We start from the raw sequence: 21300 nt of genomic DNA on the forward strand, positions 1-21300 counted from the left end.
GTGCAGGTCCACAGTTTCCGGAAGATACAAAATATACAAGTAGGTCATGGATAACGGTAGTGCAGAAATATCCCAGGAGAGAGAGAAAAATGGATCCGATCTGGAGAAAATACCGGTGAAAACCGTTTCAATTGAGGTTGACAGAACGAAGGAGAGCATTGCGCCCACTATATCCTTCCATGATATCCAATACAAAGTCAATACAAACGAGGGTTGCTGTTCCAGATGCAAACCAAAAACTAAAAAGATTTTACACTCTGTGAGGTCAGGAGCCTTTATTTTAGAAAATTTTCTAATTACCATTTATTTAAAGTAATTTCGAAGTTAATTTTGTTGGTGTAAAAGTACTTTTTTGGTATTTTTTTGCATTTTGCAGTGGAATCATGAAACCGGGTCTGAACGCCATAATGGGGCCAACAGGAAGTGGGAAATCAACGTAAGTTTAGTTTAAAACAATACTGCAATTCGGATCTTACAAGGGATGTTAATTTTTTTAACATTACGTACAAACCATCACGCAGCGTAATACAATTAAAATTAATTTTGCAAGGTAATGAATTTTTCTATTGTTTTGTGCCTGAGGCAGAAGCTGTTGCCACGTCTAGCCACAATTAAATAGTTTATCACGCAAACCGCACTTAACAGCTACCATGGCACAGGCCAAGACGTATAAAATTCCATTGTTGTGACAACCATACATCATTGAATGCTGCACTTGCAAAGCAGTTAGAAGATACTGTGTTCCTGCAATGTTTCACATCAAAATTGTTCACACAGTTGATGTCTTTGCAAACTACATGTTTTAGTTTCATTCTACTTTGTGACCCCTGTCCTAGATCAAATTTATAAAACACATGGTTTAGCCATATGGCAACTGGCCGCATGGACGAACAACTAATGTCCAAAACTTCAGCCAAATTATCGTACATGATTTCAGGTTACTTGACATTTTGGCAAACCGGAAGGACCCCGCAGGATTGACTGGAGATGTTTTAGTAAACGGTGCCTACCTCCCCAGCAATTTCAAGCATTTTAGCGGCTACGTTGTACAGGTTCGTTACGTTTCAATAGCGAAAAAAGCTTTAAAACTTTTTTTCAATGTACAAATGTAATGAATTGCATAAAAAATACTTTGACAAAATTTGAAATCAGTCAGGGTGTTTGTAATAGCTATATGTATACCAAGGGCGATTGTACTGTCAATACGTTACATGCGAAAAGAATTGTTTCTTAAAAGCAACACCAGCAGCGGGCAATGAACAGATTCAAAAATCTACTTCAATAAATAAATTTATGCACGTTCATTGTCAACGGTGATTTCCCTAAAACATGCCTCAGGCACGCATAACTCAACACTTTTCTTACGCCGCCAAATCCGTCCTATCCCTGTTTGCGGTATCAACAAATCACGACCTCTTTCTCCCTTGAATGTCGGCGGCATCGAGCATGGCGTCCAAATTGATTAACTTGTATGCTGATTTATAACTTTTCCTAAAAATTTAAGATGGTAATCGCCGTTTACAATGAGAAAATCGGCAGTGCAATGTTTACGATTTTGAGGTAAAACATTTCATTTGCATTTTGGGAACACAGGAGCTCTGTTCAGTGAAGTTGTTTGTCTGTAGAGCAACCTGCTAAAACCATTTGTGTTAAACACAGATATTTGCACATGTAGGTGTATAACTCTTTCAAAGAAAGTTGGACGCAATAATTTAACAATATCTTTCTAGTCAAATCTATTTGTCCAACAGTGTTTTACTACATATATGTAGATGAAACAAATTTGCGTTTATGTCGAATAATTTGATTTAAATTTTCGGCGACAAGTACGCGACAGTGGTTGCACGTGTTAACCTGCTTATAGCCATGGCCACGATTACCGCCTGTGGTTACATAACAATCGTAATCTTTCACCACGTTTTATTTTATTTAGCAAGACATATTAATCGGCACGCTTTCAGTGCGAGAAAACCTTTGGTACTCTGCCAATCTTCGCATGCCCAGAAGCGTTGGGAAAGAAGAAAAACGAAAAAGAGTTGAAGAGGTTTTGTTTGATCTCGGGCTGACCGGTTGTGCAAACACCAGGGTGGGTTGTGTTACATGAAAATTTGAGGTTGTTTATACATAGGCGTATGGTAAAAGGGAATTAACAATACAAACTAATTTTTTGTTTTTCGGCATTTTATGACATACCTTTAGCAACACGATGCGATACTGCATACAAAAAACATAGCCCATTTACTAAAACCATACAAAGCAATGAGACGCAAAAGTCGGGCTGTAACAACCACTGCTGCATTATCACCATGCATAGCAAATAATTCACTTTTGAAACTGTGTTAGATCGGAAATGAAATGATGCGAGGTGTGTCAGGAGGAGAAAAGAAACGAGCCTCCATCGCCATGGAACTTATCACATCTCCTTCTGTGCTTTTCTTGGATGAACCGACCACAGGTCTGGATGCCTCCACAGCCAACGCAGTAATTGTTCTCCTTAAAAGGTACGAGGGTAAAAAGGTCATTGATAAATTAACGACACAACGTACAGCCGGACGCACTTTATCAATGTCTAAAACAACAAGCCTATATTTTGTAATGTGTTTAAGTATTAAAAAACAAACGTTGTTTTTGACTCCTTGAAGTACTTTTTATTTCATCCTTTCATTACCAGGAGAAATAAAATGTTTCATATGCAGGTTGTCGAAAAAAGGACGAACAGTTGTTTTATCCATCCATCAACCACGTTTCTCGATATTTCGCCTTTTCGACACTTTGACGCTACTCTCACAAGGCCACATTGTTTACCATGGACCTTATGACAACGCCTTGCCACATTTCGAAGCTTTAGGTCGGTTTGTGCTTGAGTGCTGTTTTTTTGTGGCAACCAAACTTGGATAATGTTCATAAAACAAAATTATTTCCCCCCAACTCGTCAGGTCTTCTGGTGAAATGTAAAATGGACTCATTAACATAACGTGATTTGTCCCCTGCTTGTTGGCAAGTCTCAGCACATGCATTCAAACTGCTTGTACCGGCATGAATAAATCTAATTTTACATTAATTCTGCAGGTTATCGGTGTGAAGAACATAATAATCCGGCGGATTTTTTCCTTGATGTGATTAACGGCGATTCGACGGCCCTTGCTACGTCACTAGATGATGACGCGGGTAAGCTGCATTGGTTGTTCATCTTGGGGTTAATCTTGTTTTTCATGATACGTCAAATGTTTTCAATTGGGAGTATAGATGTCAAACGTTCACAATAGTTTTTCAAAACAAATACATTTTGTACCTCGAAGAAATCGTGGATAAAAAAGATGAGACGTCTGCATCAAGAATAGCATGTGACCTGGAGGCCAAGTTCAATTCGTCACAAGTCTGCTCAAACCTAAATGAGGAGTTGAGCAGAATCGACGACGCCACCAAAAAAGGTCAGTATGAAGTGTGTGGCTTCGTGTGCACTTGAATTGTGTCACACGACTCATGCAAATAGCATTTAGCCTCAAAACAGGGGCCCACAAGTTGTTTGTCAACAAAGGCGTGTATTTTCTATATTCGACGAGTTGCCAAACATATTTTTAACAGCTCGTCATTCTTTTACAAGCAACATTGTTAATATTTAAAAAAGTAGTTGATTACCTCTTATCAACAGAAAAGAAACAGCGGCGTTCTTCTTTGGTTAACCAGCACGGCTACGCAACACCCATCTACTATCAGTTTTTAATTCTTTTAAGAAGGTCGTTTATCAGCATGATACGAAACCCAATGGCGGCAATTGGAAACGTAAGTGAAGACGAGGAAATGTGATCAAACCTCAGACATATGTTTGTACACTTGATATAAGTCTGAAACAAATTATGATCTTGTTGCAATGTTGCCATGGTTCTCAAAACAAAAGACTTTTCTTCGTAGTTCGTCATCAGTATGTTGATCGGGATTCTGTTTGGCATCTTCTACTATCAGGTGGACAAAGACCCGGTCACAGGACCACAAAACAGGTAAAGTAAATTCGTGCATTTCTCTACCACAGAATATTCACGCAACATTTGTGCAGATTCGGCATTCTCTTTTTCATGACCACAAACGTTCTCTTTACCTCCATCAACGCAATTGAGGTGTTTGTCAGGGAGAGAGTAACCTTTAAGTAAGTGGCAACTTTATACACGAGTGAAGTGAATAATTGTTAACTTACTCTTTGCGGTGGATCGAAATGTAAACCTACATTTTATGACTGCAGACACGAATACGTTTCCGGTTATTATGCAGTGGCCCCTTATTTCTTGTCGTCATTAGTGGCCGATCTCCTTCCGATTCGTACAATAGCACCGATCATATTTGCAACTATTACCTACTGGATGGTTGGTAAGTACTTTTTGTTGCTGACGCTACCAGGCATAAAATTCAACAATTTCAAACCTCTTCTGGCAAAAGTAATTTACTTGATCGACGTTTTAGTCGTTACACAGCCGACTACAGGCCGTGTAAGTCTCAGGTCTATAACTGTAGTAATTGCTGGTGCACTGTTTTGGACAGACTGACTTACAAACAACTTTAAAGGTAGTTGCAGAAATATGTTTCTATAGTTTCATTTGCCGAAAGCAATAAACGTGTCTTTTTTAAACCTAAACAGTATGTCTTCTTGTGCAGCAATGCCATTTTTGAAGTATATAATGGGTGATCATATCTTTCCTGTAGGTCTGAAAGCGACAGCTGGTGCATTTTTCACCTTCCTTCTTTATATCCTGCTGACCGGTTACGCTGCAGTGTCAATTGCTCTCTTCTTTTCATCAACATTCAGCACCTACGCCGTAGCCAACATTTTTACAACTCTTGTTTATGTCTTTTCAATTGTAAGTGCAATCCAACATACTTTCTCCACAGAAAAGAGTGTTTTTGCCCTTTGGCAATTGTTTAACGTTATTGATGTTGTTGCTCACAACAAATTTACGTAAAAAAGAAACAATACAGACATTTTCAAAAATTGCCCCCAAAATTAAAACATTGGGAGGGTGAAAACATTTAACAAAAGGTTTATTTTTAAATGTTTTCATGGCGTTGTGAACATAGTTGCGCAAAACAACTTCACCCTCCGGACTTTTGGTAGAATTTATCAAGTTGATTTGTTGTTGCACAGATGTTTGGTGGACTTCTGCTGAACGTTGACACGGTGATGTCGTGGATTGGGTGGGTGAGATACCTCAGCATTGCCAACTATGGTTACTCGGTAATGGACGTTTTCATTTGAATAAAATTAAAACATGATTTGTTTTGAAAACTTTTGAAGGTTTTGGAAAAATTAACCGTTATTATCTTATGTGAATGTCTTAGTACATACTGTTTATAGGGGCTTAGCGTCAACGAATTTCGAGGACAAGTTTATAGTGGATGTTCCACCGATCCCACTGCCTTGTCGCTAGGATTAGGACAAATCTCTAACAACACATTAAATGTTGGCGGAAATTTGACCACAGAACATTGGTGAGTACACATCAGCTCAAAATTATGCATAAATCTCGACAGAGGAAAAAATATGGTTTGGCGCTGTTTATGTTTTATGTGCTTGTTTGGAAATGTGTTATGGTTAACTAAAAGCTTATGGGCTACTTGAAACTGAAACTGATCCCAATTGTAGATCTTAAAATGATATGGATCGAACACCGCAACATTGTATTTCACTTGATTATTAAAGCAATTTATTTTTTCCTTAGCGTCACAGTTACAGGAGAAGAAATCATCAGTAAGCAGCTGGGCATCGGGACGGACGGTCTGGTCCAGGATTGGGATTTGTGGAAAAATTCAGTAGCTCTCTCTTGTATCACAGTGGGCATGTTAACTCTCACTTATATACAGCTTTCGAGGACAAAAGTTACAACATAAACTGACACACCATAAATAACTAATTTTCGTACATATTCATAACTGTAGCGTGGCTGGACTTATTTTAGGGGGTTAACATATCTTCGCTTATTTTTCGTCAATTAATGGTATTAACTTTTAACAACCCAGTTGTGCTGAAATTTGATGCATTTTCTTCGACTGGTTTCTAACGATAGTTGTTTGTACACAGTATAGTATGATGTCCCTGTAATTGCCAAGTAGACATTTGAGCTCATCACTCTCTTACCGTGCTACATGTGTTGTTTTAAATTCGGCTAACTTGTGATTACAATTAAACTACCGAACTATTACGGTCTCTTAGCAATTAAAGATCGGCATTGCAAGGCATCAGGAAAAAAGTAAAACAATGGAACTGGGAGCGATCAAATACTTGACTGCGTCTACATCGATTGCGCAGCAACTCACTTCCCAATCCCTTACCAGAAACAAGTTAAAATAAAAATTTCGAAAGCGGAAGCTATGATGTGACTTGCTTTCCTTACAGCGACCTACGACAAAGTTCAGACCCCAATACAATAAACACTTTGGTTTTACTGGAAATTCAAATATGCGGTTTTTATAATAAGTGAAAAACAAGCACTAATGCAAGTTCTACTTAGTAACGGACGATATAAAATATTCGCGAGTATTTACTGAAACAGGCGGGGGAACGTTTCGCCAGCTAATGATGCGGAACTTCTGAATATGTCGACAAACTGTATAATGTACACGGGGACGTGAAAACAAGGCACGATTTAAAAATATCAAAAGAAAACCTGGAATTAATTATATCGAGATACGAACGAAAAAGGCGACAGAGACAGGAGACAACAGCAGGTACCGAAAATGCGAAGCACTAAAAAATCTTTGCGCACAACATAACTATAATAGGCCTTAGGCGAGATACAACTACAGCAAGTGGACATTTGACACAAACCGTGTACAGTCAACAAAAATATATTGCTGTGCATGCGCAACGTTTCCTTTTCCTTTGTTTTGAGGGAAGTGCATTCTGAAGAACGTGACCCAAAGAATATTGCATAGTCCGACACATAAGGGAGCCCAACTGCACAATGTTGTATGTGTTTGTTTTAAAACAGGACGGGTGTGATCACGTGCATAGCTGTTGAAGTACACTGAATCCTGCCACAATTTTAAACTTTCACAATGAAAACTACGATGTTCCATTACAACATTGCTTGGTCATAAATGACTTGTATAATCTACCTAAAAAAGGAATAATGATATGGTACCTATGTGGAGGTCTAACAAACGAATGAAGAAATGCAAAATTTGGCCCCAAAGCAGACTTTCGCATATTTTGCAGACGCACTTGATTGGGGCCAAACAAAAAACAACAACTTGGCGTACAGTGCACTTAATATCACTTGATATATAGCGTGACAACAAAGCGATATCCAGAAATGCAGCGAGTTGACAATAAGATAGTAACACAATAGTGTAGGGCTGTAAGAGTTAAGTGCATTTTCATTGCCTGGCCGTGCCCACGATAAAGATTGGCGAAAAATGCTATAAACAAATGATAGAACGTTTGTGGCCACAGCGCCAAAAGAGCAAAAAACGAGCTTGAAGCTAAAAAACGGCCGTTGTTCGCAGCAACTAAGTTCCAAAAACACATGAAAAATCAACACATCTCTCTTGCGCCCTCTGGCGAAGAGTTAACGGCGTGCGTGTCGTCTTGGCGGGAATACTTTCAAGGGCAGCACCTTTAACCGACCGAATGATGTCATCACCGTGGCGTCTGAGCACCCTTGCGGTTTTGCGGGTTAACGAAGCTGAAGCCTCGGAAAAGGTCCTGGTCAAGACTGGCGATGACGTCCTTGTCCGCCTGTGACGTAACAATATTTGGTTATAATAACCTTAACCCAATGATGAAAGCATGTTGTTGGGACAATGGGATGACATGCTGATATTAGCACGTTATAAGAAGTTAACATTTGCAAGCAAACTAGCTCACCTGCGTCAAACGCGTTGTGGCGTTGAGAAATTCTTTGTCGAAGTTGCTGTAATCGCTCGCCGACCTCTGTTAATATTAATGGATGGCTCTAACATTACGTTTACAACTTTTCTGTTTATAAATCAGTGTAGTGACCTGGTCAAATTTGAAGTTGTTTTTATGATTAGTCCATTTAGTGTTATTGTTTTTCAGACGCTTTTTAAATCATTTTATTATTATAAGCAAAGTGGAGCCAATAATATGATTTGTGTATGCTGCATACAGATGGCCAACTGTTTCGACCTAAAGATAAGACATTATAGCTTACACAATTCATTTTATTATTGTTTGTACTGTAACTAAGGAACTGAAGATGTCCACAGGGCGGAATATATATTCCAAACAACAGCCAGGGCTGATCCTGTTGTCAAAAGCTAATATTGTGTAAATATTTTCTGTTTATAGTTGCAATTTCGTCCAACGAAATGAGCAGAAATCCGCCCGCGAACTTATTTGAAAATTTCTCCTCGCGTTCAAAAGCCATAAAACGGGCATTTAAAAATTGAATGTTATGCAAACATCATGCTTGATGCCACAGAAACAAGGTGCGTGATAACCAGGAGTTCACAACACATAATAACGTGCTTACCACTTTGGGTTTGAAAGGTGGATCGATTTGACGTTTTTCGAGTTTTTCGAAATCGATTGAACTGAAGAATTTGTGTTCTTTCACGTCACTGACCACCCCCAAACGCTTCGTGAAGTTTTTCTCCAACAACTATTGAACAGGATTCACGTTATTATTGTTTTTGGCAAATGTGTATGTAAAGTTATTCCTATTTTTAAAATTTAAATCAAAATAACTGGAATCACATTCGGTTACATTAAAAAATTGCAAAACTTCTTTCTTTCGATAAACATAACACATAACTGTCCCAGAATTTAGTGACGGTTTTTACAACAGAAATTGCTGTTTGGTTTACCTTCTGAACACAATCGACGGCATCTCTTGGCATCCAGCGTGGGTAAATAGGTTGTTTTTGTTGGATGGCGTGGAAGAGTTCCTCCTCATCCTCGCCGTGGAAGGGAGATTGTCCAAGGAGCATTTCGTAAAGGAGAACTCCACTTGACCACCAATCCACACCGAAACTGTACTTCTTCCCTTGTAGGATCTAAACCACAAAACTTGTTGTGAAACAGCACAGAAATCAGTCGTAAAACTGCAAAATCTTCCAAAACAACAAAAGCTGCATAAATAGTCCATGCCAAGAATGAGTATTTAAATGACTAAGAGTGTGAAAAACGGCGCGACCATGCTTTACCAAGTGGATTTATATAGTTAAATAAAATCCACTTGATAAAAAAAACTTAATGGTTATAGGTTTTTTAGAAGTAATGTACACGAGATTCGAAATTCCAATTGCGTTCCAAAACAAAGTTGCGCATGGGCAAATGGTTTACAAGTGAAAGTACTGGGATGAGTTCGTTGAAATGGCGAACACTGGGGTTGTAACGATCTTATCAAATATTTGTTCGCTTTAAACGATTTTGTTGCAAAAATATTGTGTTTATACAAGTCTGTTTTTAGTACAAAAAAAATAATCATGTTGGGTCCTGCAAACGGAATTTTCCACAAAAACATATATTTATTTTTCATGCAAGTTTGGGTTAATAATACATTGGCGACCAAATCATTTACCGGCGTTTCGCGACATTTTAGGTCACGGAACGTTAACTTGAAAGTAGTTTGTTTGTTGTTCCAGTAAAGTTTAATGAACTTTAAATTTTAAAGTTACACAGTAAAAGCTCTCACTTCCTTACGCTCGATTCAATCAACTATTGTTCGTATTAAAGCACAATGTATAACATGCAAATAATATTGTGCTTAAAAAAAACTTTTATGGACCAGTACTGCTTTCTGATATTTAAATCGTGCGGAAAGAAACACACTCTCTCAGTTTAAAGAGCTGTGTTTGTTATGGGGACTGTTCTGGAAGATACAAGGTTACGACAAAACGATTTGTTTGCTTTGTGTGGAAAAATATGCCTTCATAGTAACACACAAGATGTATTCCATTGTTTTAAGTTGTAGTTCTCCTAAGGTGGAGCATTCATTTTCCCCGAGAATTGACACTATGCATTTATTTAAATTTTATTATATTTTTTACTTTTAGCAATTTTATTTATTAAACAAACTCGTATACCTCGGGTGCAATGTAGTCTGGCGTGCCACAGAATGTTGACGCTTTGTTCTCGTCATTTGTTCGTTCTCGACACATTCCGAAATCGGCAATCTTGGTGTGTCCGTCACAGTCCAGCAAGACGTTGTCCAATTTCAAATCCCGATAAACAATTCCTATTATGTATACAAGCAGAAAGCTTTAGCAACTTGCTTAAAACGAATAAAAGGCGAACTATTCTAAACTTCACACGTTAAAGGCAAATGCCCACACCATTATTAATGTTCAAACGCGTTAAGTCACAGGCGCGCATTAGTAAATATTTGTCCAAATACTTGACGGCCTTGCGCAATGTTTTCGGTTGCGAATGAATGCCCTCAGTGCGAATTGTTGATAAATCAGATTTCTGTCTTCTACATAAACTTCCACGTTTGTCGAGTGAAGTCATATTGCTTTTGAAGCAAACGTTTACGGTTTCAGCAAATTTTTACTACGGTCAAATATAAAGAGGCCAGAAGATTCCATTACAAAAAAAAAAAATTTACCACTTCCTAAATCCTGTATTCAGGTCAATTTAGGTAAAAGAATTATTTTAATAGGATTTGAACGGATGTTAAGCGAAGAAACTATGCCATACATAGTAAGCAATAATAATCCAATAAAATAAGTTCACATCGTGGCATCTTGATGCTTGTATCGAAACCAATCCGCAAAGGATTTGCAAGCAGTCTTCATTCTTGTCAGTATCGAATTAGTAGATACAAAAGCTGTTGTTTCACATATCGCAGTTAAAGGGGATCAAGCTGTTTTTTTTGCATAGTTATATGTTTGCAAACCAACAGTGTCCAAATCCAACACTTGTTTTTCAAAAATTACGTTTTTACAGTAAGAAATTGGGAACTTTTTCACGATGAAAATGAAATATTTTACCTTTCGAGTGAAGAAACTGGAGGCCAAGAGATATTTCGGCGGAATAAAACTTCGCCCTTTGTTCAGTGAAACGTCCACTCGCCTGAATATGAAACATGAGATCTCCACCATTCAAATACTCCATCACGAAAAACAAATGTTCCTGCACGAAACAGATACAATTAGCTTAATGTTGTTTGATTTCACAACTCGTATGAGCGAAATTAATGACAAACGAATAAATGACCCTATTTTTTGCAATAAAACATTTGGACCACATAGATACATTTCTGCCAACGTTGATTTGCAAATATATTTGCTGTAAATAAGAGCCAATAATATGAATTTTGTGAGCTGTAGACAGATGGGCACTGTTTCGACGTACAAGGTAATCAGTGCAGCTTGGTGTGATTATACGCGATCTTGCCGCACAAATTGCCAATGCCAGGTGACCTATTGGTCAAAACAGTGGCCATCTGTTGTAGGTCACAAAATGTATATTGCTATATTTGCATGAAAAAAAAGGAAATGAATAAAAATTGATCTAAAAAAACCTTGGTCTGGAATGTGCAGAACAGATGTGTGAGGTAGGGATGCGAACAACCGAGAGCCAGCACCCTTCTCTCCACCATCGTACATTCGATGTCGTCATCTTCAACTACAACGTCTTTCTTCAATGCTTTAATGGCGAAAAACTTGGATTTTCCTTTCAGTTCCGCCAGAAGTACCTGGAATTAAACGCGCAATTTAAGGACCAGATTATATTTTGCACTATATTATGTTGCAACAATGCAGTGTTGCCCAGGCCACTTCTAGAGTGTGCAAACCTTGGAAAAATAACAACAACAACAATACAATAATAAACATCGGTCGGTGAAACTTTGAACAGCTTGCTTCATGTAGCAAAAAAACCCGATGGTCATAGCCACAAAATTTTAGTTTATATTAACAAAGTGACGTTGTTTTCTATTTATAGATGCATTGCATGAAGTGACCGGGACGCAAACTTCCAATGACGGGACAACAACAACTGCACTGCGCTTGCCCCAAGCAGTTGTCCAGTGCATAAATACTCTTAAAACGTCACATCCCGTCGGCACGAAAGCTGCATATTTCCAAGTGGGCAATGGCAGCAGGCAAAGGACGATTCTGAACAAACTGGAAACGATGAGGCGCGTAATTTTGTGCGGTTTACTGAGCAAGCACATTTTGTCTCTGTAAAGTTGTTTTGCGCCATTGTACCGTATATTTATGGTATGCTACAACATACGTTAATATCGGTTTGCATCATTTACACTCTCTTTTGTATTTGGTTGTTTCTCTGGTGTGAAATAGTAAAGTGAGAAGTGGATGGAGTTTGCATAAACGTGATGACAACGCAAGTCGGTAAATACGCGTGGGAGGGATTAAGAGTCACTTCAAGCTCATTCAATGAATGGAGAACTCAGTCCACCTGTCAACATATACGCCCACAATAAAGCGCTCAAAACAAAATAGTGTTTGTGGAGAAAGTTTACCAGTATGCAATAAGGGGAACTTATAATACAAAAAGGTTCTTCTGGCAACGGAACCTGGTTCAACGAGACTACTAAGAAGATGACCATAAAAAACCCTTAACGCAGGTGACGACATATCTCCAAACAGCGAGCTCATATTATTCTACTCAACCGGACACCCAAACATCAATTCCCAATATAAACGGGCTTTTTACTAACTTTGACAACTGTAAAGCAAATGTACCCACACGAATGGAAATAAAAACGCACGTGATGGAAATTTATTTTAGGAAACAGAGTTTGACGTACTTGAGTTTCGGTGGTCGAGATCGTCAAGACGTCATCAACCAAACCAGATAAACACTAACCCCACGCTAAGGCTGAGTTACGCCACTCGAGCGTGCCAGAAAACCCAGCAAGGTCGCCGACAAAAATATCCCCCATATAAAGTTGCGGCTATTTTAAGTTTTACCACTTCTATAAAAGTTCCATTGCGCTCTTTTTTTACGTAGCATGGGCATTTGACTCACCGAGCCGCAATCTCATAGTACGCCGAAATGTAATAGATTCCAGGGGTCACAAGTTTGGAAACAACGACTATGAGTCATTTATCCATACTGTGGCGTCACTATCACCTCGAATTGTATGCACGTGAAAGCTGGAGCCGTGCCTACTGCTACATACTGCTTGCGTTACAGTCAACAGTTACTGCTTACGTAACAAAGCGGATACATTGGCTAAGCGTGACGTCACGGTACGTGAGGAGTAAGCTGGCGTGAATAACTAAACCCCCATATCATAATGATCCCGCTTGCAGTTCCGCATAGGCCAATTGGTCGACTTGTATGGTATTTTCGCGAATAGCGGTTCTAACACTTGCGCCAGGAGAAAGTAAGGCTGTAACCAGATTATTAAACACATCGATATGCTGATGCAGAGACATGAAGTGCAATGGCCGCTTTTTTACAATTTTGTTTTGCTCAGCAAATTTTGTTTGTCGTCAACTAATACCAACAAACCCGACAGTCAACAAAATCTGCATTGCTTTCCATACGCATATATCAATAACTGGGGCTTTAGTTAAACATTGAATTACGAAAGTGTTGCAATGTTAATTAGGTAAATGAAAGACATATTGAACTTTACCGAAAACGTTATTACCTGGGCCGGTGGCATCATAAAGTCGATTTATCGCAAGTAGACAGAACACGTTGTTTAACCTGATTCCGTGGGCTAGAGTGAAACCACGGGTAGTATATGGAAATACTACGAGGTTTGACGCGAGTTTTTTTAAGCACCACGTCATCACGCTAATTTTGTGAAACCCACGATGTCACTTTCCAAAACACCGGAAAGCGTGACCAACGGAAGACAAGACGAATACAGCAGCTTAAAAATGCAAATTCCACGATTGCGTTTGGTCCCATTGCCACGCAAAATTTACAACAGTCCATACATCATCGCCCCATACAAATCGGGGATATCCAGCAACCATCCAAACACACACTGTTTAGTTTTGTTGTCGCTCCACAATGCTAGAGTGAAGCCTAACGACACAGACGTTGCTAGTGGGCAGATAACTCACAAGTCATAGACCTGATAAAATGGAAACTTCTTGGCGATTGTTTGCTTGGCACCGCAACGCGCGCTGAGAATAGATCGAAAAACCCCTCATCGGTGTTACACTGCAAGTAATGTGTGCCCGAGATAAGGTTTGTTTGGTAAGTGGTAAAATCAGCACTTGCAATACACATGTTTTGCCCGCCAAGCTAGCGGTGCAAAAATATGTAAATGCATCCAAGGCAATGGGAGGTAACCCCTGAACCATTCGGTGGGCGCACACCTTATAGTAAACCGAATTAGAGGGTTTGGTAGGAGCGACAAAGCAAATTACGCTTTCATGTAGACACGACTGTATGTTTGAAATCCTTTGAATATATATATATAGAAAAGGCAGACAATTTAAAATATTTGTACAAAGATTACAATGTAATCCTTTGAACATTTGTCTGTACTAGTGACAAAAGCCTCGGTAAATACAAATTCCGTGAATGGATAAGGAAAAGGCTTTCGCTTCACTCCATGGCATTTGCCAGACTACGACACGCTTACGCCATCGTATAAAGCAAACACTAGCAACGGGTCGCTTGACTTGCGTTGACACTATGTTGCCACGGCACAAAAAATGCATAAGTATGTTGCATAGGAGGTTTATACGCATGTGGACGATTGAACGAACAAGCAAGCAAGCGGAAACATAGTCTTGAGGGCTAAATAATTACAAATAACAATAGGTATGTTTCGGTGATACAAACACTTCAAAACCAATGATTGTAAACCCAAAGGGAATCCTGTATACCAAATAAAAAAAGCTCGACAAAATTCCATCCGACTTTATTCAGGCTCCTCACGGGCTACATTTTAAACCTGCATAACTGTGCCAGTCCCCGAAATAATCAGTTCACCAACCTTTCCAAAACTGCCCTTTCCAAGAACTTTGAGAAACTTAAAATCTTCTGATGAGTATTTCGGAGTTCTGGGAGCAGGTTTTGGAGCCTGGCGCGCAGAAGGCCGTGGAGCTGCCATAGGAAAATTGGGTGGAGCTTCATGACTAACTGGCCTTTGAGACTGAGATGTCCAGAGTTGGTCATATTCGGACTCCAATTGATGAAGGTCTGTAAGACAACAGTGGTCAGGGCAGTTTGTAATAGGAAACTGCAATATAGTATGATGATATGTTATTTAACACAGAAATACAAACAATGAATCTGACAAAAAATTTTGTTATTCTTGTTAAAATATTGCATTTGTATTTATTCTGTCAAACACACTAAATTGATCAGCAACTACATAACATTGAAAAATTATGCAAATTTTAAATGCTTGAAAAAAACTAGCAACTTACTTCCCATTGAGTTGGGTCGTTCATGTGACTTCGGAGCTTTGAGGAAAGTGACATCTTCATAAAGTCCTTGTTCTGCATTTTCTACTGGTAAATTGTTGGCTGGCTTTTCCTGTAATATAGGGTTTTGTAGGAATTAAAATAGTTCAACTTTATTCAAAGACACAATACAATTTAATTAAATGATTGGACAACAGAGAATTTAGTTTTATACTTCTACTGCATGCATTGTATTGAGAAGAATATCATGCAGGCATTTCAAACTTACAAGAATTGTTTTCAAATAAGTGCTAAAATCGGTGGTTGAAACATAAAAAACAGACGGTGGTAAACATTGGAATGCAAGAAATCACCTCAACTGATGGAAGTTTGTTGATTTTCTCCAAAGCTGCTGCGAGAAGAGCTTGGTTTACACCACATGTGTGAGCCATTTTTCGGTAGCACTTGTGGTGGGCATTTGTGCCACATTCTATCAAAACATGTTTTTTTGAAATATTGAGAAACAGAAAGAAACAATGTTATCAATAAGGTCAGGTTGGATTATCTTGTGTGCTCAGTGGACCCCGACAATTTAGCATGTCTATCTACGCTTTCAGGTGGTGTAAACAGGAACACAAAAACACTACAAGCATGTCACAAGTCACTTTTTGCCACCCCTATGTAAAAGTGTATTACAAAATGTGTAAATCAATTTTATATCATTTAATAAACATAGGTATGTCGTAACGTATGTTGTTACTTATGCAAGTGGTTTTTGGTAAGCTTGCCTGAAGTCACATGGACTCATTAATTGAGATTCAAATCTGGAAAGTGCCTTTGTTAGGGACTATAGTCTGTGTCTTGACTATATTTAGAGGTGTAGGATGGAGTTATTCAGAATATGTAGCAGTATAATTATGACATCACTATACATGGGATTTGTCATAAAGCTATGATGTGACATGGTGTATGTGAGCCAGATGCAGTACACAAGATAGGCTGCATATGTTTAATAAAGCACAACCAAAATAAACCAGGGCAATTATAACTGCACTGTGGGTATTAATCATTTTGTTGCATACTTTGACATGTGCTTCTACTTTGGCTAAAATCTCTTAATTTTTTGTGGATAGACAATTTTTAGGATACATGCTACTTATTTTTAGCCACTAAAAATAGTTTGGGGTTATACAACTTCTATATTCCAGCAAAATTAAATGTTTTACAAGGTACATATGTTGTTTTCCTACTAAAAACTTAGGACATGACCACAAAGTTTAGTTTCTCCTCAAGACATATTAAAGTGGGTTATCTGAAAAAAACTTTTGCACACAGACCATGATTATCACCCCATAAATGTTGTTTAGACTTAAATATAGATAGAGTCCAAGTAACGAATGCTGCAAAATGAGATGTTGCACTTACCTTCACACTGTACACCTTGCTTCATTAGACCATAGAGCATCGAGCCACAGTGGTCACAAAATGTGAATTTCATGTAGCTGTGCACTTTGAAGCGATGGGGCATGTTGATTTTGAAACGTTCCTTCAGATACTGTAATCATGCAATCCAACATTTAGCAAACCGATTGGCCAATATGTTTATGTTTTTGCAATCGAAATTCCACAACTATTAATTGCATTTAGCCAATAATTGTACAAATAAACAATAATAACATATCAATATAACAATGCAAATGTACAAGACAGCATTATCCAAGTCAAACAGAAAAAAACGTAGTAAACATATTGGATCCAATTCATCCAATGTATTTGAACACCCATAAAAAAGCATAAAGCACAATTTACCATTGTGGTGTCAGAACGATGGGCAGATTTACTGCATGTGCTAAGTATGTGCAGAGTACATTTCTTGTGGAGAGCAATTGCACATTCTGCAGACAGAAACCAATCATGCAAGTAAAGAAATATAAACATAAGCCAGTTTGTTAGTATATACATGACCAGTTAGTTCCACAGTCCAATGTATAGCTTGTCAGTGCTTCTGATACTACACAGAATCAACTGCCACAGTCTCTAATTTAGGTATGAAATGGGATAAGTTTAAAATTAACACAAAAACAAGTTTTTAATAGAACCAAATTAACAAGATCCTGTATTACACATGATGACTGATTCTGGGAATCACTCCCCATCCCTGACCCATAGTTGCAACGATTTCCACCCATTTTGATTCTTATACACTGGATATGCTTTTGTGCGAAATATATTTGACTCACACGAAAGCCAATAGATTTTAACCCATATTTTCCAACAATGCCTGTATACCACAGTTATAATACTATTTAGTAATGATTATAAGGCACTGGGTTGATCTGAAGTTGTTGGATAACCCAAGTCACCCAGCAATTGGGTAAAAAAGTAATGAATGGACCGTGCACAAATGGTTAACAATATAAAAGTGTGTTTTGCAGGATTTGGTGGTTGAGATTGAGAGAATAAATCTATGTTAACATGAAGTGTGTGTGTGATGAAATGTGTCATATATTTTTCAGTTCTGTTAGTACGTAGGGGGTCAGGCAAATTCAGGCATTTTGAAATAAAGCGAACTTAAAACAGTGCCGGGATGCAATTTGATGAAGAATATTTACTAGATTTATGTCGTGATCGCATCCCACACAAACACCAAGTATTCTTTCCTTGCACCGCTTGTGCATGGCAGCCTGACAAGCTTCGTTAAAAACAACAACAGGTCGATTGTAAACAAAGTTGTATGTTACATTGCTGATAGACATGTGTTTGCTTAATTAGAGGTGCTATAAGTATGGTTACATAAGTAATTACAAGTAAGTGCTCTTAATGAGTTATCTAATGTTATTTCTACAGACTTAGACGCTGTTAACATTTGAATTCAATGCCTTACATAAACCCACATAATTATATATATATATAACATTTTGTATCATCTGTACCCATTTTGTATGATAAACCCTGAAAGTTTAAAGTGGTTATGTATAGTGATGCACCGAAACAGCTATTTTCATATTCGGCCAAAACCGAATATTCGGCAAAAGTTGCCGAATTAATTCGGCCGAATAAACCGAAACTAATTTTGGTATCCATCTCTTTAAACGCAATAAATTTAAACAACACATATACTGGATTAGATCTTATCTATCACACAGCCTTTTTTGGTGCTTGAAGAATAACCTCGTCTTCTGTACCAACTGCTTAAAGTTGATTTTTATCATTTCTGTGAAAGTCAACAAATAAAACAAACATATTCGTACAGTTTAAACAATGATTTTGACCTTTTCTAAACTTTGCGTTTCAGCGTTATATGCAATAAAAAATATTTCTACAAAATTCGGCCAAAACCGAATAATTGTGAAAACCTTAGTTTCGGCCGAATAAATTCGGCAAACCGAACTTTCGGTGCATCCCTAGTTATGTACATGTCTCTAATAATTTTACCAAGGCATTGCACTCAGAAAGCGTAAAACCAAGTCACTCAGAATCAGTAATAATCCTACAATAATTTTACTTTTTCAGTTGGTGACTTAAAATGAAATACATAAATGCAAATTTTAATACCTTTACACTGGTAGCCCTGTTTGTTAATTCCCCACATAAAGTCTTTGCACACAGAACAGAAAGTAGGTTGGTGAAAAAATCTCGCCGTAAGTTCGTGGCCCTTGACAATGTGAACTTTCGCTTTTTTAATAGCTCCTCTTCTTGCTTGTATGGTGCGCACAGGCAGCTCGTCTTGTTGCTGTTGAGACAAGTCTGTACAAATCCAATAAAAGTGTGTTTGACTATTTTCCAGAGTTGCACATCAACATTACGTAAAAAAAAACATTTGTTTTCTATTCAGAATTCTATGTTGCATTATTGAAAGGAATTATGCTCAGGTTTCACATTTTTCACCATTACACCCGGCATGGATTTACTTTTAAAGCTGGCAGCCGGTTTGGTATTTCACAGTTTTGGCAGCCACATAATATTGCTTGATATTTAGTGCTTATTACAGTCCATCGCCATCGAGAAAAAAAACATCCACTACAGAAGTGAGTCAAGTGTTTTCCAGCGGAACTACATAGAGCGACTAGTCAGAATAAATTCATGCAGGCAACTTCCTGTATCAAGCAAATACTTAGTAGCTTTCATGCTAATGTGTTAAATAGCTTGTAGTTTTGGCGCATTTTGGCATGTTCCCAAGTTTAATTTTCATAGCAGGACACAGCAAACATAACTTCATGGCTGAATTGCTATTGTTTTGTACAATTCTATGAGCTCACCTTCCTGTTCAACAAACAGTTTGACTTGAAGCAGTAGTCGACCATCTGGTTTTAAATCCAACTAAAACAAAGCATAAGCATAGTAAGGATTTGATCCCCAACTACATAGCTTGTCACACACCAATAGAGCAGTTTTAAGGCTTCATTAGCATGATTACATATAATATTATCAATGACATGACAACTTTAAACCATAGAGGTATTTACCCAAACATCAGTTCCTGCGCCTCCAACACTTTGGCTTTTGCACTTGTCTGCCAGCATTTGCAAGCCAATATTGCATTCACTAACCAATTTGTCTGGTTTGGACATTAGCACCATCTGTAACATACACAAGGTTGGTAAAAGGTGATCACAATAAAGGTGGTCACAAGTAAGTCAGATACTTTTGTAAAAAAGTTGCACTATACTGTGTCATTGAACCAACACAATAAACACATTTTATGTGCATTAATCTACTTCACAACTTTTTAATCTAGATTCTGGCCCTAATGTTCTGGGAACGACTCTTAGGGTTCAACCAGCTTTTAAAGATAGATACAAACTTAAAAAACATATATACAGCGAAGTGAGAAAACCAGGAACAGTAATGTATTTAATCATGACATTTAAAACATTAAATTCTACCATGTAATACTGAAATATTCTGTTAACTGCACTACATCCATATGCAGAATATATATATGTTATTAGAAAATCTAAGTTTTTTTCTGTGTGTACAGTGTGGACTAGTTTTTAAAGTTTTTTAGGTAGGAGTTCTGCACTACTCGCCTAACTACCTCAAGGGCTCCATGCTGTCAAAAAGGTTGCACTGATCTACATTCATTCCTAAAGCATTTCCCCACAGTAACAGTCAAACACAATTATTCGCAAATGACTACTAATTTACCTGATTGTAAGTCAAATATAAACGAAAAAACTATTGTTTAGTGCGAAAGTACTATTATTTGTGCAACCCGGTCATTTGTAAGCTGCGAAGAGTTATTTTACTGTTTGTATGGCTTACAAAAGAGGTCGGCTTAAACTTTTTTATCAACAATGATAATTCGACTGCTGTTTCCTGTTCATTGGTTTAACCTTTGCTCTTTCGTGTATATAAATCACAGTTTACAATTCAAAAATACAGTATATCCAGCCCTGCTGTCATGATTTAGTGTTGGAGCTATACAAACCTGGATCACTCGACCATCTTTCAAGTGTGAATCAAAACAACTACCCCATTCTGGATACATCGTCTTCTTTTTTTGAACAAGTGTCCCTCTTACACCTAAATTAGGCATAAGTTAAAAATGATTCCAAATGGCAAATGTGAAGGATTTTTTGTCTTCCCTTAATATTAACTTCACAGTATGCTATCTTTAGCCACTGTATTTATTGTTCTATAATATAAATTATATTGCTTTGGATCAGGTGTTAGACTAGAAGTAGCCTAATGTTAAATCATCTATAGTTTTCAAGTAACATTTTATAAATAAATAGGCCTACTGCTAAATATTGCACAACAAAAAACAAAACAGACCTTCATTGCCTCCCAGCATGCATTCCTTTACATTTACAGCAACGAACGGATCAAACTTGAGACCATTTTGTGTAACAGAGATGCCTGGTTCACATTTGACCACCTTAACTCGAAGAAAAGGAGCCATCCCACTTAAAGAAGCAGTGCAATATAAATCCAAATGACCAGACGGTGCTTATTCGAAGGAAGAGATACAGAACCTAAATTTACGTGTATAGTGAC

The 21300-nt window shown here is 37.9% G+C and overlaps 2 protein-coding genes across 3 annotated transcripts; one reads left to right on the top strand and one right to left on the bottom strand.

The window, feature by feature from the left end:
* Window positions 1–376: 376 nt before the first annotated feature.
* On the top strand, window positions 377–5877 carry LOC145888840 (broad substrate specificity ATP-binding cassette transporter ABCG2-like). The gene is made up of 15 exons (XM_082979712.1): window positions 377–436; window positions 938–1052; window positions 1934–2086; window positions 2344–2501; window positions 2697–2848; window positions 3070–3168; window positions 3267–3431; window positions 3653–3783; window positions 3913–3998; window positions 4055–4144; window positions 4238–4362; window positions 4696–4850; window positions 5135–5224; window positions 5345–5478; window positions 5709–5877. The coding sequence occupies exons 1-15, from the start codon at window positions 384–386 to the stop codon at window positions 5875–5877; spliced, it is 1875 nt and encodes a 624-aa protein (XP_082835838.1). The 5' UTR covers window positions 377–383.
* Window positions 5878–6409: 532 nt separating this feature from the next.
* Window positions 6410–21300, bottom strand: LOC145887740 (protein kinase C delta type-like). 2 transcript variants are annotated; one of them, XM_082978946.1, is made up of 17 exons: window positions 21079–21300; window positions 20732–20826; window positions 19767–19880; window positions 19560–19620; window positions 18856–19047; window positions 17110–17195; window positions 16726–16855; window positions 15675–15790; window positions 15325–15433; window positions 14889–15094; window positions 11478–11651; window positions 10945–11086; window positions 10039–10190; window positions 8818–9006; window positions 8484–8612; window positions 7856–7921; window positions 6410–7726 (listed from the first exon to the last, which is right to left on the bottom strand). In XM_082978946.1, exons 1-17 carry the CDS (start codon window positions 21203–21205, stop codon window positions 7628–7630), a joined length of 2187 nt encoding a protein of 728 aa, XP_082835072.1. In that variant the 5' UTR covers window positions 21206–21300; the 3' UTR covers window positions 6410–7627. The 2 variants fall into 2 exon arrangements, with proteins under 2 accessions (XP_082835072.1, XP_082835073.1); XM_082978947.1 differs by lacking the exon at window positions 17110–17195 and adding an exon at window positions 17913–17992.

Source organism: Ascidia mentula, chromosome 1 (assembly GCF_947561715.1).
Source record: "Ascidia mentula chromosome 1, kaAscMent1.1, whole genome shotgun sequence".
NCBI lineage: Eukaryota > Metazoa > Chordata > Ascidiacea > Phlebobranchia > Ascidiidae > Ascidia > Ascidia mentula.

Coding starts and splice junctions, on each gene's coding strand:
- LOC145888840 (XM_082979712.1), top strand. CDS start 384: ATGAAACCGGGTCTGAACGCCATAATGGGGCCAACAGGAAGTGGGAAA. Junction 2,087..2,343: donor CCGGTTGTGCAAACACCAGG/GTGGGTTGTGTT, acceptor AAACTGTGTTAG/ATCGGAAATGAAATGATGCG. Junction 2,502..2,696: donor GTAATTGTTCTCCTTAAAAG/GTACGAGGGTAA, acceptor TTTCATATGCAG/GTTGTCGAAAAAAGGACGAA.
- LOC145887740 (XM_082978946.1), bottom strand. CDS start 21,205: ATGGCTCCTTTTCTTCGAGTTAAGGTGGTCAAATGTGAACCAGGCATC. Junction 10,191..10,944: donor CCAGTTTCTTCACTCGAAAG/GTAAAATATTTC, acceptor TATACATAATAG/GAATTGTTTATCGGGATTTG. Junction 7,922..8,483: donor CACCTTTCAAACCCAAAGTG/GTAAGCACGTTA, acceptor TAATATTAACAG/AGGTCGGCGAGCGATTACAG.